General features: G+C 36.9%; 1 protein-coding gene across 1 annotated transcript in view; it reads left to right on the top strand.

Annotated features, from left to right (window-relative positions):
- LOC122187190 (mucin-6) overlaps positions 1–16,323 on the top strand; it is an 81,513-nt gene that overhangs the window by 33,863 nt on the left and 31,327 nt on the right. Inside the window, exon 2 of the mRNA XM_042884468.1 lies at positions 13,503–13,653. Within this exon, the coding sequence (XP_042740402.1) occupies positions 13,503–13,653 (151 nt within the window). The remainder of the gene's footprint in view (positions 1–13,502; positions 13,654–16,323) is intronic.

Raw genomic sequence — 16,323 nt, 5'->3', positions numbered from 1 at the left:
CTGGAACATTCAGCTCACACAGGCCAACATCACAAATGGACATTTTTACCAGAACAAACTACAGTACCACCCAATACTTACCTGCCATTTGTACTTTGCTGCGTGTGGTAACGAGGCAGGACACGCACAGCCCCATTGCAGAACGCTACAAGGACTTACAGCAAGATGGCTTCAGGGAGTTCAGGCTGAGGTACTAGAAACAAAATGGTGGTCACTGCCTGCAGGAGGCATCTGGAGAACACGCCAGCCAGCTGCAGCTGAAGGGAGGGAGCAGAGCACAGCTGCCTCTGCCAGCTGGTGGGAGAACCTTCCTTGCTCACCTGTGACTGTGGAAATTCATATTCAGGCAGCTCCTCACTTTCTAAAGGAAACATCAATCCTCCCTGCGCGTGGGGAGGGAAGGTAGATTTTAAGACTATCCTCAGCATATTTCCCCCCATAAAACCGTTTGCAATCCTCTGGTGTTTCCACAAAAAAACAAGTCACACAAAATGTCTGCCAAACCACGTCAGTCCATCGCCCCAAACCAATTTGTTCAGCGCACAGAGGGTAGAAGCACAAATCTCACACGCTTTTCTGCAATATAGCAGAAAAGTGCTTCTAATACAGCGTCTGGGCGGCAGAAACGCAGAGGTTTTCCCGCCTTGCGGCTGCAGCCTCCCACACACCGCTCAGGAGGGGTCGGGCTTTCCCTCAGAGCGACTGAACACGTGCTGAGGAGGGCCGGTGTGCCTACACAACGACCCGGTTAGCTGAACTTCTGTCAGGAATCCCCCTAGTGTACGACTTAAGAGTTGTTCTCGAGAAGAATAGGAAGCAGATATAGCATCTTGAGCCTCTGAGGTAAGAGCTGAGGAAGCCCAAAGAGGATTGCCTAGACCATGGCAGGGAGCAGGGAGGTTTGCTAGAGGAGAAACTTGCCCTGGGGGGAAAGACTGTGTTGTAGCTGGAGAAACACGTGTTTCAGTCCTCCCTCCTCCTCTCTATCCCCTCCGCCCCCCCTTTTTTTAACGTAAATCACTCAGAGCCCCTCTATTTAAAATGGTAATTTTGTTGGTAACTTCTTTATAGGTTTTTGGTTTTTTTTTTTAAGAATAACTCAGCTTTAGTGAGGCAATGACTGTAAGGCAGTCCCAGAGTGTGCCTCTGCCCCCCACACCGCAATGCCGACAGCTCAGCCACAGCTGCTGTTGGTTACATCCCAAAGCCCTGAGGTGAAAACACTTCTCTTAGCAAACACGCTGCCCTGCTCGTCACTAAGAACTGCTGGAGGATGGGAAATGCAACAGCAGATGTTTCAAATGATGCTAAAATCTGAGTTACGTAAACTAAGATGCAGTACGGTCAGGAAGTTGTTTTGTTTTCTTGAATTTGTTTTTTCCATCCCTAAAAGGGGCCTTTGAATAGTGTAGAATCAATAGTGATTTTAGATCGCACCATTTTGTATCATTTTCCAGAGAAATAATGAAAAAATAAGTGACTCACACAAAATATCTTGAGAAACAATTTTGTTGTCATTTCCTGTGTGCTTGGCAGGCATAACTTCTGGCTAAAAATTTCCATTTGAATCCACTGGTTGGATGTGCTGCTTTTAATGTAACTGAAGTGATTAGCTAACCTCTTCCAGGATAGACTGCGATGAAGTGATTTCAGTATGAATTTATGGATTAAAATGGTTTGAGTTCATCAGATGGCCTCTTCATCAGGCATCCCCTTTGTACCTGATGGAGCGTTCTTATTGCTGCACCTCAGAATCATTTTCATAACTTGAGCTGTCAGCACATCAGGTTCATGATCAAAGGTTTTTTTGTTGTTGTTTTTCTTTGTTTTTAGTGTTTAAATAAGCATGTAATAAGTGCTTATTTATTTATAGACCATTTAGTCTAATGTTCTAAAGCATGGTGACACAACTGAAGACTTGACTTAGTCACTGGGAAGAGAGACAGATACTCTGTGGCAGTGTGTTCCACTCTACACAAATTCCAAACAAGCTACTGGAGCTATGATTAAGGTACTCTCACTTTTAAGATTTCTGTTCAGCTTGCATCAGTGTTCTTAGCTTCAGGTGCATCAGGCCTGTCCAGCAAGGTAAGCCTGAAGCAGGTCCAGTATCAGATCTCAGTGTCACAGATGATCACAAAAATCTTTGCCTGTCATATTAGAAATAACAGAATCATACCTCAGAAAATTCTCCATTTCTTTGACTGTTTCTACTTCTTTTGCATTGGTATCATTAGAACTCTCATGTTGAATAGACAGTGGAATACTAGAGCAATTTTTTGGAATTTAAGTAGAAAACTGTGTTCAGTTTTCCTCAGTTGAGGAACACAAAAAATGCTTTAGCTCAGTGCTAAGATTTTGACAATACTAATAGTAAGCTGTTGGCATATCTTGGACAATTGATCCCAGTAAAAGCAACAGTTATTTGTTAAGCTCATGATTCACAAGCGCTTCCAAATTGCCTTATTAATACAATCTTGGTAATTTCCTAAAATTCTTGTGTTATCATTATTATTCTGTATTGCATTTGAGTTTGTACATTTGGGTACAATAGTTTTGGGGTTTTTTTGTTTGTTTGTTTGTTGTTTTTGTTTTTTGTTTTTTGTTTTTTTTTAAATGGGAGGTAAAATAAATGATTCTCAATTCACCAAGGCATTTAACTTTTTATCAGTCTTTGGCCACCTCAAGATATGTTCCTGGTCTTTATGTGGATCATCATGGTTGTCAGATCTAGAAAAACTTACCTTAAAGATTTTTCACATCTCTATCCATGGAAGACAAACGAGGAATTGTGTTAATCTCTGTTCTTGATTAAGTGGATATTTTAGATGCTGACACACAGTAGTACATGGATTGATGTGAATTTCTCTTCCTTCCCTCCTTGCCAGTTATCATGAGTGAACTCTTTTGGGGGAGAACAATAAACCTGATCTATCTAAATCCACATGTGAAATTGAAACATGGAAAATACAGGATTGCATCTGACTTAATCCAGATTTAACTAGATAATCTAGATTTAACTTCTATTTCTATGTTGCTATACTTGCATACATTGGAGAACACTGAAATAAATACTTCAAATCTTCAAGCATTCAAGGGTATTCTAATGTGATGGATTACATTTATCTCATTACTGAGATGCTTTTTTATTTGTATGCTTGCCAACAAGAGTTGTAGTCATGGCCACTTTACTATCTTGTATTGGTCTCTCTGATTTGACTTAGGAAGTAGACCATATTGAAATGCCAAATCTTCAGAATCATACACAATATGATTTTTTTTTAACGTACTATTTAAAAAAAAAAAATTGTGAATTATAATCTTGGTGATGCAACTCAGTGTAGCAATACAGAAAGGAACAACCTAAGTGTTCTACTGTTTTTATCTGGGAAATTGGAAAGAACCTTCATGCAGTATGCCTTCAAGCAGTCTAGTGGTTTCCCTATTTCACATAGGGAAGATCATGTAAATAAAAAGTGTCTTAGGCACATATTGTTATGAGAATAACCAAGATTATTTATCTTGTTTGCTCTGAGATAAAGTGAAGCCTCCTCAGCAATCTAGTACATCATACATATCCTTTGTTATCTGTGCTGCCTACTCATACAATTTCAAATCCTGTTCCACGTCCCAGTCCTTATCTTCACCAGACTCTTGTCTGAATTCATTATTCCTAAGAGACTGTTGGAAGCTCTCAAAAAAGCTTGTAGTAATCAGCAATGATCTTCTGACAAATTCTAGCACTCTTTTCAGTAAGATAGCCTATAGGAGGAACAAACTTGCCCAGGAGACAATGTAATGGCAAAAGCTACCATACTGCTTCCTGCTTGTCAAACATCACACACAAGGCCTTGAACTCAACTCTTCTGTTACGTTTAATGATGTTGAGGCTTATTTAACCCAACAGGCAACTCAGTACAACATAGATGTTTGTTCACTAATCCTCCAAAGGGGATGAGGAAGAGAACTCATAGGTTGAAATAGAAATTACTTACTAAAATGGAAGAGGAAAATGGAAACAAAAATGCAGCAATAATAATAAATGCAACCACAGTGCATTACAATTCCTTGCCACACACCAACTAACAGTATCAACATCACAACCTGCCAGCAATACACAGTCTCACCTGCTTACACTCAGCAACCAACAAACAGCATCTGCCCTCCAGCCAGCCCCCCACAGCTTTATAGCCTTCTTCATAAAGAAGGGTATGGAATAACCCTTGGCCTAATTCAGCCACCTGTCTCAGCTCCACCCTGTCCCTGCTGCTGTGCTACAAAGGCAGTGGTTCCTTCCCAAAAAGTGGCCTGACTCTAAGGTGCACTTCTAACATGCAACGGTGTTGGACTGCTTATTGTTTTTGGGTGTAAGCAAAACAAGTGGTCTTTATAAAACAGCAGGTTTTTTTTAAAAGAGCCATAAGGCATACATCTTTCTTGTCTTGGTGAAAGAATAAGGGTGAATAACTTGGCACATGTATAGTTTTGTTTCTTGATGTATTCCTGGAAGAAATTCAAAAAAGATTATGAAAGTGACATAGCAGAAGGTAGGCAAGCAGTAGTGTGATTTGTAGAAGTGGGCTATTCTGTTTGAAACTAAATCTTAGTCCTCAAAGCAAGGATTTGCACAAAACACAGCTCCCTGTATGAAGCCTAACAATACAAAAACTCCAAGAGTTAAAGTCCCTTGCATGCATATTTGTAGTTCTTGCAGGAGAAAAAAAACATGAAGTCCTTATGTCATTTTTTGACTCTATATAAAACATCCGACATCACAGTACTTGCTGACTGAAAATTCAGAGGCTGCTAAACCATGAAGTAACCAGAAACATAAGCTTCCTTAGTGGAAGTGAGAAATACGTGATGTTCCTTTGAATCTACATGTTTACAAAGGCCCCACTCCACCATGCACACAGTGAGGGGTTGTTGCAGTTAGTGAGAATATGTGCATAAACTGGGTTCTGCCTGAAAATATGTAGAAGATAGATAAAGATGATAAAGGAACAGCTGAAGTTCCGCTTACTCTTTTTTTGGAAAATAACAGAATGTAGAGACAAATCAGAAATCATTTTTCCACTGCTTACAGACTTACAGAACAATATTTTTAAAGTGCATGGGAGTTTTATCACAGACTTTAATATGCCAGTACGCATGGGAATACTAGTTTTGTTTAATTAAAAGTATGTAAATATGGAAGCAGTTCAACTTGGCAGATTTCCCACAGGCAATTTCAAGTTATCCTATACCACATGTTCTTAACAAGCCAGTATTCTACTGCTGGTTTCTTGAGAAACTAAGTTATGTACACTGTAAACTGCTAGGCGGTCACAGCCTGGGAACAGCTGTGACGTTATGTGATGGAATTATTGACATATACTACAATTACAAAAGAAAACAAAATTTGGCACTGAATTTTATTCCCTTGCTTTATGAGTTATTAAGCATTCGGATTGTCAAAAGTTTTCATTTCTACATAGAATTGTCATCAAATCTGACTGCAGAATTCTGGGCTGGCTAGAGAAAGCCAGAAGAGCAATAAGTATATGCATATCCATATAGGCAGGCACCTACTTGTTTATATTTGCAGTAAGTTTTGGCAGGTGAAAATATGTTGAGATGTGTTAAAATAGTCTAAGTGAGAGCTGTTGGAGAGGGTCCAGAGGAGAGCCACAAAAATGATCAGGGCATTGGAGCACCTCCCTATGAAGACAGGCTGAGGGAGCTGGGCTTGTTCAGCCTGGAGAAAAGAAGGCTGTGGGGTGACCTCATTGCAGCCTTTCAGTACCTAAAGGGAGCCTACAAACAGGAGGGGAATTAACTCTTTGAAAGGGTAGATAACAGCAGGACAAGGGGAAATGGTTTTAAGTTGAGGGAGGGAAGATTTAGGTTGGATGTCAGGGGGAAATTCTTTACAGAGAGTGGTGAGGTGCTGGAACAGGCTGCCCAGAGAGGTTGTGGACGCCCCATCTCTGGAGGTGTTCAAGGCCAGGTTGGATGGGGCCCTGGCAGCCTGGTATAGTACTAAATGAGGTTGATGGCCCTGCCTGTGGCAGGTGGGTTGAAGATTCATGATCTTGAGGTCCCTTCCAATCTGGGCCATTCTGTGATTCTGTGATCTAGATTATTTGGAAAAAGCCTTAAGCAGATAAGATAATAGATGCATTTAGCGATAAATGATCAGACTTCAGCAGCATATTACACCTTAGAAAATACATTTGGCAGATATGTTGTTTGTATTGTATTTTAATTATGTAAAACACACACATTTTTGTTATTGTTCTTACAGTGAAAACATTAAGAAGTTAGAGATGCCAAATGAAGTAGTGGAACTGAAAGGAAAGCAGGTCTAGAATAAATAAACCGTTAAAATAATTTCAAATCAGTTGTAGGTACTTAGAGCCATTTGTTCACAAAGAATGTAACGGAGTAGACATAGTCAGAAATATAAGGACTATAATTAAGTCTGGATCCTACCTAAGCTACTTGAAATACATTTCATTCCTACTTACCCCATACGTACGCATGCAAGACACCCATGATCTGAAAGGGATTAAATCCAAGTTTGAGGAATTACAGATAGAACTACATGGCACAGTGCAACAGTTCAGTAATAAATTTTACTCAGCTAATGAACTAAAAATTAAAACTGCCAGAGCAAGGCAATTTGTTATTACTTCTCACTTCCCAGTTGATTCTTCATAACTCATTGTGTTTAATCTTTTTAGGAATCTCATAATATTAGAAAATTATGTGCACTTTATTACACAGAGTTTTCAGATGACGAGTTTCTTTTTTTCTTTCTCATGAGATAAACTGTTGTTACTGTAACCACAACTGATAATAGCATATAGATTATATTTCATTATACACAGAGCTTTCAAATATGAATCCGTAGCAGGTCATAAGGTGAAAACTGAGAACAAAAAATGACAAATCTATGTGAAAGTCATAATGCTGACATCTTTATTCTACAAGTAAGTATAAATGTCTGCCAGTAGCCTCTCTGTGCAGTGAGATCTTAATGCATTAAATGATCAGCTCACAGAAGGAGACACAACTGCTCTCTGGACTGAGGGCCTGTGCAGCTATAAATAATTGGGATGCAAGTTGCCAGCTGATATGTTTGTACTATTCAAAAGGAGAGATAGGTAAAAAGGATGCAAGTTATTCATTCTTGCTACAAGAGTGTATGTTTCTGTGCATGCATCTCTCTACTTTTCTTCATAGGTAGTGAGTGCTCTCTGGCCATGGAACAATTGCAGTATAGTTCTTTGTTCTTCAAACTATGTATGGAAGCAACCTTCATTAATCCCTTCCCCCTTTTCCATCTTCAGCTTTATCTCCCTGACTTCATTTCTTTAGAATTGGATAGAAGTTTCCTATTTTCAGAACTAGAATTCGTGAATAAGTAAGTCAAATCTATTCTAACATGATTTCACCATTAAAAGGGCTTTGACAAACCGAATTCCCTTTTTCCCAGAAGTCAATCAAAATGCATAAGGAACAAAAAAGGTCAAACTGTATCAAGTAACAGGTAAACAAAAGTATACACTTAAAGATATTATCAGATATATTAACATCAGTTGGAGACTACCTGTTCTAAAATGCACACACATTAAAGGACAATGTAAACATGTAAACATGTGATAGCCACTGACTTGCTGTTCCCAGCTCTTAATATTTGTGCAAATACAAGTTTTATTTTACTTCCTTACTAGTAAGGTCAAGGCTTGTGCTTCATGGATTCCTGGTTCACAATATATTTGCTTTCCACTCTATATCTGGTAATAAAATCTAATTATTAAATACTGTGATGTAACAAGTGGCAAACAAATTTATTTTTTCCTAAATCTAGTTTAAACATTAATTACAAATGCAGCTGTATGGCAATTATGAAGCTAATAGGTAGGAAAATTTGAGCTACTGCTTGTTCATGTGACGCAATTAACTGAGTTCTAACTAAGCTACGGACATTTGAAACATAGCTGCCCTCATGTTAAATGCTTCCTGTTCATTAGCTCTGTTGTTGTATGGAGTCAAAATGCACGTTGCCCAGATTTGCTGACATATAATTCATGGTTATGGCTGAGTTTCCTTTAGAAAAGGAATACAGAGTAGTTGCTGATGCCTGAAAGTGGGAAAAGCATTTACCAAAAATGTTGGTCTCTGTATTAGTACAGTCCAGATGAAGAAAAATATAATTAATATCAGCATTTTCTCTTTGAGAAAAATAGGTGCACACCAAGTGTCTGTAATCAGTCTGTAGACTTTGATGTGAGATCTTACAGATAGTCGAGAAATAACAAGAAGTATCTTTATTTTCACTACTGGAAGTAAATGAAAATGAAATGAGAGAACCAATGTCCTCATTCTCGACTAGTTAATCACTAGAAGATAAACTGGGCTTTAAGGTACTCTGCAGAGATTTTCTTCATAATCATAGAATTAAAGGGGAACGTGATGTCTCACAGTTGTATCATTTATTTTGTGTTTTTGACCCAACTTCATAAGGAGGTGTTACAGAACAAATCAGCCCACGCTGCTTCAGTGATAAGAATTCAAACTGGTTCAAGTACAGTGAGAGCAACACAAAATTCAGGAGTAGGGGAGCTGTGCGTGGGTGATGAGAGGGAACTTGCCTTCTGTCTATCCCTATGCACAGAATAACATTAGATGAAAACTCTTTCTCACTGTGGCAGGCCTTGCTCTGTTTGTTTTGTTGTGTTACCTGTGCACGCATGCACACAGAGTGTTTTATTCCAGAAACACTTTAAATGTTTTGACCAAGTTTGTCATCAGGGCAGTGGACATGCTTCAGAGAACTTTGGGACTTGCAGGCTTTCTCAGCCTCTCTTGCTGGCAGTGTACAAAGAGTGAATGACACCAGCTGAGGTCCCCACAGCTATAGTATTGGAGGTATTCATCAAAGTGAATGCCAGAGGCATAAAGCCAACACAGGGAGGTCTCAGGCCATTGTCCTAAAACAAATTATAATTAAAAGTTAAGTGCAAGTTAATGAAGTCTTTACCACCTCTAGAAGCGTATGTTTTAAATTATTTCCTACTGTGTTGTTTTTTTTGTCTAAACAAGTATATGGGAAAGACTTGACTTTACAATTGCTGAAGTACTAAAGCACTTTTGGAACAGTGAAAGAGTACTTTCTGATAGTTTTATTTCTTTTTCCTATGTACACTCTGTATTTTTTAGTTTATATTCAGATTTGATCTCCATGTACTTTGAAGCAAGAAATGAAATCTTGTACAACGCCCATAGCCACTATGTCTCAGTATACTGCAACAGAAAGTAATTTGCATTGTTATACAAATATAAGATCTAAATATCTGCAGTCAAATACCCAATGTCAGCCCTAACAATCCACTCCATGGAATTTTTTTCTGCTTATAGGTGATGTATCTCATCTCTTTCAAAGACAATCGGATAAATTCCAGAATTACAGAACATGGTCTAGATACCAAGGAGAAGAGTTATCTTGATTTTGGTGACCAGAAGGATAGCATAAAGTGTGGGTCTGTACTAAAATCAGGAGGTGGATTACTTAGTCTTTTACGGCACAATCATAGTGGGCTTCTTTTAGATACTGCTTGGAGGGGAGAGTTGAAGTGCCCAAAGATCCTAAAGAGATGTGTGCAAAAAAGTGCACAGAGTCATCATAAATATTATGGGATCTGAAGCTGCAACACAGACTGATGGTAAGGACATAGCTGGTTACAACTTTTTTGTCACTATTTCTCAGTTAAAAAGATAATTTTTTTTTACCACTTTTTGAACGTTCTCTGAATATTCGTCTATTTTAATGTCAGTTTTCTTGGGAAAATATCTTGGCAGCAAGTGCAATCAGCTGGCTATGTAGCGTCTGCCTGCTTGATTGCCTGCCAGCTTCTTGCACAAATATACAGGAGCCTCTGAAACGTGCAATAAGCTTAGCCTACAGAAGCAGCAGTGTATGTGACTCAGTTTTGTGCAAGACAGTAAGGAGAAACAGGCAGACAGAACAGGTAGAGCACATAATACTTAGTCATTTCATGCTCACTTGACAACCTGGTCTAGTCATTGCATTCTTCTTTTCCTTCCTGTCATGTGTTTCAAAATACTGAATTTTCTGGCCTTTGTTCAAAGAATCATATTTAAAATACCCAATATTTACTGTATGCCATGTTATCTGTAATTTTTCCTTTAAGCTACCTTTAAAATTTGTTTTTTTAATTCTAAGACCAGTCTTAGAATTATATGTGATTATATTTTACAGTCTAGGAATATTTCTAACTCTTTCCAACATGGTGGATAAGTCAGTAATATCACACTTTTTCCCACCATAACACAGATAAAAGGGATTTCAGTTGTTTTGTTCGTTTGTTTGGTAGGTTGGTTATCCATGGCCAGGACAAAATTCTTATTTATATTAATTCAAAATTCTCTTTATATTAATGATTCGCAATTTTTTAATGAGAAATGCAGTCATCTAAATGTCTATTTTCGCTATGGGATTTTATCGTTTCTGGTTTAGTCAGCAGAATTGGCCTAAAATCCATTTCATGCAGCAATCCTATTTATTCAATTCCTCCTCTGAAACATTTCAAACATCTTCCATACATTCAAATATGCATGTACTTTAGCAGTGATAATACGAAATACAGAGTTACATTGACACAGTCTATACCAAAAAACTCAGTTTAACCATTTCCATCAATTCCACCTTCCATCAGCACACCACAAATGGCTTATGACTCTCCATTACGACTGATGCTACAAGACATTGCTGATTTTTTCCCTTGGAATGACAAAACTTCTTTTTTTGCCTTTCTAGTCATAGTGAATGTCTCAGTCATATAGAATAAGGGTAACCTTGTTGTACTCAAGAGCTTTATTTTACCTTATTCTGAAACTGATTGTTCAATGTATTTAATGGTGTTATGAAAATGTTAAACGGATATTTAATGGTGTTATGATGATGTTATCATCAATTTTCAATATTCTAAATGCCATCAATATTCTTAATAGGATCAACATTCTACAACATTTATTTGAAGGTCAGTCTTCTAGGATAATTTGGCAGTTCAAATATGCGTGATTTTAGTGGCGTCATGTTTTTAATAGCATCAGAATATCTCCAAATGATTTAAATTTTGAATAAAATACTGCAGCTCAAAGAAAAATACAAATAACAGATCAGTTGCTGTGTCAGGTTTCTTTCTACCAAAAAGAGCAAAGGAATCTTACAAGCACAAGCTACCAAAGTTGGAAATCACTTGAACTGTGTTGAACATAGGACTATTCAAATGCTGTATTTTGTATATCCAGACATATTTAAGGTTGCTAAACTGATGCACAAAGGAGTATGTTACTGAAGGTGGAATGTTTTCTTGGAGATCGTAAAAGCATCAGAGTATCCTAGAAGTAGGTGTACCTACATAAATTGTACTTTGCAAAACAGTCTGTTACTTACATAAATTGTTTCGGCTCTCAGTATGCATAACTTCTGGCTTAGCATAAATTATTTTGGTATTTCTAATTCTTTCAGAATTACACATCATGCTGGAAAGTAAGCTATAGCTAACTACTGAGAAATGTTTACTAAGAAATATACATGGCCAGTATCTATCTCTCCTCATCTGTACTACACTTATTACTGAGATTTATGAAGTTATGAGATTACTAAATCGATTATAACAATGACGTGGAAACAAAACTAGCATTAATTAAGGGTGTCAGTGTCTCATTAGAAAAAAAAAAAAAAAAAAGAAGAAAATAAAACACCAAAACCACAAAACTGGATAAATTCCTCTGAAATAACTTTTTAATTATTTAAGATAATTTAAGCTAATTTTTATGTAGCTGTTCTGTGTAAAATAGCTGTCTGATTGCTGAGCATGTATTCACCTTCCACAGTCCTGCAGTAAATGCTTTATTCTTGAACCATAGTTTTGACTTGTCTGGTTGAATATACTTGTAGGTGCTGCTTATAACCTCCTGCATCCCAGAAGAGATCTCCTTAGAAGACAGATACAAGATTTTAATATTGGAGACAAAGGTAATTCTCTCATTACTAGAGTTGATTTTGAATGTTCAGTTATTCTAACTGTACTGAGGTGAAATCTGTGAAAAAGTTCTGTAAGCAACAAAAGAATGCATTGGGTGCCACAGATTCAAAGATTATTAAATTATTCTTGTATCTGACAGGTGAGTGCTTTTAAGACTAGAAGCTCGCAGTCTGGTTGAATGGTGGGATATGCTGTGATTAGCATATAGATGTGGGCAAGCACTTGGTATGAAATTCTCTTGAATGCCATTTTTTGACTGAACAGGTGTTTTTTTTCCCCACTGTAAATAGTTTATCTTATTGTTATTCATTTACTTTGTTTTGTCATAAGGCAGGTGTAAAAAATTTTTCAACAGGAATTTTGGAGTTTGGGGTTACAATTCTATTATCAACAACCATACATTTTACCCTTCAGTTGGAAGAAGCATGGTAAAAAAGGAAGATGAGAGGGGGAAGAAAATGAAGGCAGACCTTCATCTGAATTAAAACTTAATATTAATCAAGTCTGAAATTAGGTTAAAGTATTTTTACTGTCTCTCATGCACATCTTCCCATTGCCCAAAGGGGTAAATTTGAGGACATGACGAGGAACTACGTTTTAAGCAAAATAATGATATCAGAGAAAAGGACAATTGAAATCCAGAAGTGTAATGAGTTTCTTTCAGTATTGCACGGGTGACACAGGAAAGGCTGAAGAGATTCATATGGAGAGGGTAAACCATTACTTCTGTGTTTTATTAGGAAACTTCAGTGATTTCTGAAAAATGCCAAGATCAAGCAAGTAAAGTTCTGTTTATATTCTGTCAGCTCAGGGTTGGCAATGATAACTGAACATATCCTGTCTCTCCGGCATTTCAGCTCTGATGAGGGGAGATCAAAGAACGGGTGCTATTCTTTTGGGTTGTTGGTGGAGACAATGACATAGTTTGCCCTCTGCCCTTGGCAGTGCTAAGGTGGTACTCAAGAGCCTTTTTAGATCCTCTACAAGCTCAAGAAAGAAGTTCTATCATTCCTGTGCTTGTACCAAGGGCGGCCCATTTTACTGAGGTAAACTTTATCATTCTTCTTGAACTGCAGAGATGAACAGAATCAGTAAGGAGAGTGGATAAAAGTTAATAAAAGAAGAACTTTTTTTCTTTAAATCTAAAATCTATATCTCTATTCATTCATGCCATCTTATATCCAAGCAGTCTTCCCAGCATTTCCAAATCTCCTGCATTTCTTTCTTCTGCTACTTGTGTTGGTCCAGTATTGTTCTTCTCCTTATCAGGTAGAATTTGCATATTATTGATCTCAATTGCTTTTGGGTATAATAACAAATTTGTTCAGTAAGTGAAGTTAAATGTGATCAAACTGTTACTAGTGGAAATCAGTATAAAAGTCTTGTAAGAATGATAACACACTGAAGAAGGTTTTTGTTTTCTTTTTTCTTTTCTTTCTAAAGGCATTTAGGTGTGCTGAGCTTGATGAAGAGGAGATCCTGTTTGGCGGGTGCTTTGCTGCTACAGTTTCTGAAAGCCATGGGAATGAGGGAGGGCATTGGAATTCTGTATATAAAGCATCCAGGCTTGAAGAGGTAAACCTAGAAAGTGGCGGTAGCAGGAGCACTGCCCATTTGCAGCAGAGGAGGGTACTGGAAAAATCTCTGTGTTTAGGGCATGCATCATGTTTCTGACAGCACTGCTGCTCATCTTCTACAGTTGTCTGCAATGTGCTGGTAAGTCTAAAACGTCCACTTTCCTCTCTGTGTATGATATGAAGGAAAACGTGTATTGTGACAAAGTAGGAAACTCCACTGTAAAATTACAACAAATAATAGTACAATTCAAGTCTTACTCTCCTTTCCTGTGACCATCAGACATTAAACATTTTCTTTTCCCTCACCACTTTTAAATACAACTGTATATTTAATAAATACATAACTGAAGTAGGTTGTTTTTCCTAAATTTTCATTTTTTTGAACAGTTATTGTTGGATAGTTACCTAAAACAAGTATGAAATACAGAAATTATAATAGTCTCTCTAAATACAGGAAATACTTTTAATAGACTTATGTTCTCTTTCCTAGCTTCAGAATGCCTTTATCTTTCAGATGTTATTGATGTTGTGTCCTACAGATGTCACTGGAAGTTCTGAAGAAGAGATTGTATAAACATTTCAAAATCTTTTCCCATTGTTATACAAACTGCAAAAAAGTTTTCAGTGTGTGCTGTGTGATGACATCTTTTTTTTTCCTTTTTTTTTTTTTTTTGAGAAAGAATGCTGAATTGGAGTACATGCATATTATTCATATTATTTCAGTCTATTTGATTTTTACATGACTCTAGGTATTCCTGCATATATTAGTCAGTATAATTCTTTAGTCTTATAAAGTGCTCAATTTTCATCTAACTCATCTGGCTGTAGTTTTTTACTAAGACTTGACAGGCAAGTTAATTAAGTTTATAGCTACTCTGCCTTACTCATTCCTCTTCCTGTAGCATTTTCAATGGAGAATGACACTTTTTCACCCATGGTTTGCTATTGTCTAAGATAATGTCTTCTGTTTTATCTCTTCTGTAGGTTCTCAGTGATTATCAGTTGTTACAGTTCTAATTTTATGAACACGTTGCAAACTGCTAAAAGGCATACTTCACTTACTTTAGTTTGAACAAGTTAAATTTATTTCTTCTGTACTGTATTTACTACATTTAATAGACCATATAGTTCTAATTGCTTGAGGGCACATATTACTCTTAAATCACTGACCTAAACTGCAGCACTAGGAAAAAAAAAAAAGTTACTCAACTCTTTTGTAGACTCTTTTGTAGACTCTAGAAATTGAGCCAATTTCTAATCTCAGTTATATTGTTATAAATCAAGTTTAACTCTGTTCACTGTGTTAACACCATTGTAACCAAGATCACTTCAAGCACCTTAACCCTGGATTCTGACCCAAAATGCAAATGCCTATACGTTTTAATATGCATGATTTTGTGTATCTGGGGAGTAGATATATCACTATAAACATTAACTTTAACAATCAACTGGACAATTCCTGCCCACCCCTATTCAGCCACAAGCTTTCTTTATTACCTGGGCAAATACAGATAGAATCTCATCTCTAAAGCATTGAGTTTTCTAGGATGGAACTTCTGTTGAATTTAAAAATAAAAGTCTAAGGGTAGAATGTAGAATAGCAGAGTGATCTTTTTATCTTGGGGTGTATCAGCAAATATTTAGCTTGTGAAATGTAATGCTGTGTTTGACACTGTGGGGAAAAAAAAAAGATTTCATTTTGTTAAGTTAGCTTTAAAATCTGACAATTTTTGGAGTAACATCTGAATCATAAGAGGTTGATCTGTATGTACTAAAATTGGCAAACAGGCAGGATGTTCATTATTTCCAACTTCAGATCCATGTTCAGTCACAGAATCATAGTCCGTTCAGAATGAATTAAATAAAAGCAAGAACTCCAATTCTTCTTTTCATGGATCTGGATTTTGAGCCTATTGCAAACTGGAAATAGTTCATAAAATTGCCAGGATAATTTTATTAATATCCTAAGAGTTAAATGTGAGAAAAAGAAATGCTTAGAATAATTACTGTAATCATTTTAATAGCATCATCTGACAGAATACAGACTGATTGGCAGATGGTCAACAAGTAGCTCTATATTTGTTTTAATACCCACTCTGAGCAAAATAGTCAAGTGGTGTCACAACCTTAGGTATTTCTAGTACAACCCTCACACACCTCCAGGTGATCCAGGATAATTATCACCTTCTTCTTTTTTAATGTCAATACCAATCCTGGAGTATTTATAACATTTTGTAACTGTTTCACATGCTTAGACTTACAAACTTTAAGCTTGGATGGATAACAAATAAGCTTTGTAAACTGTTCTGATCTAAAATATTTGCCATTGTTGGGCTTCTTGATTTATTTCAAGCTTTCTGGCTAAATCTCACTTAAATTAATGCTTTAGACATGTTTTCAGTTTCTACAAATCAAATATCCTCTGATTTTACACACTCTTAAATCCCTTGAATGTAGTGCTTGCAGTTTGAGATTAAAACACAGTAATTATAAAACTATCAATCCAACAAAAATAGATTATAATAGAATAGTAATGCAATAATAAAACAAGTGGAAACATAAAAATCAAGGTGTTCAGAAAACATAGCAATAACTCTAGGTTGTAAACAGTACCTGTTCAATAGCCACGCAGACTCATTCTGTCACTCTTTTTGATGTACTCAGTGTGATGCATGGCTCACTGGGAA

This window comes from Lagopus leucura, unplaced genomic scaffold, assembly GCF_019238085.1.
Source record: "Lagopus leucura isolate 7727_CA_CO unplaced genomic scaffold, USGS_WTPT01 Super-Scaffold_100044, whole genome shotgun sequence".
NCBI classification, from domain to species: Eukaryota; Metazoa; Chordata; class Aves; order Galliformes; family Phasianidae; genus Lagopus; species Lagopus leucura.
Note: the sequence above shows the minus strand (reverse complement) of the source record. Positions and strands in the feature narration are given on the sequence as shown.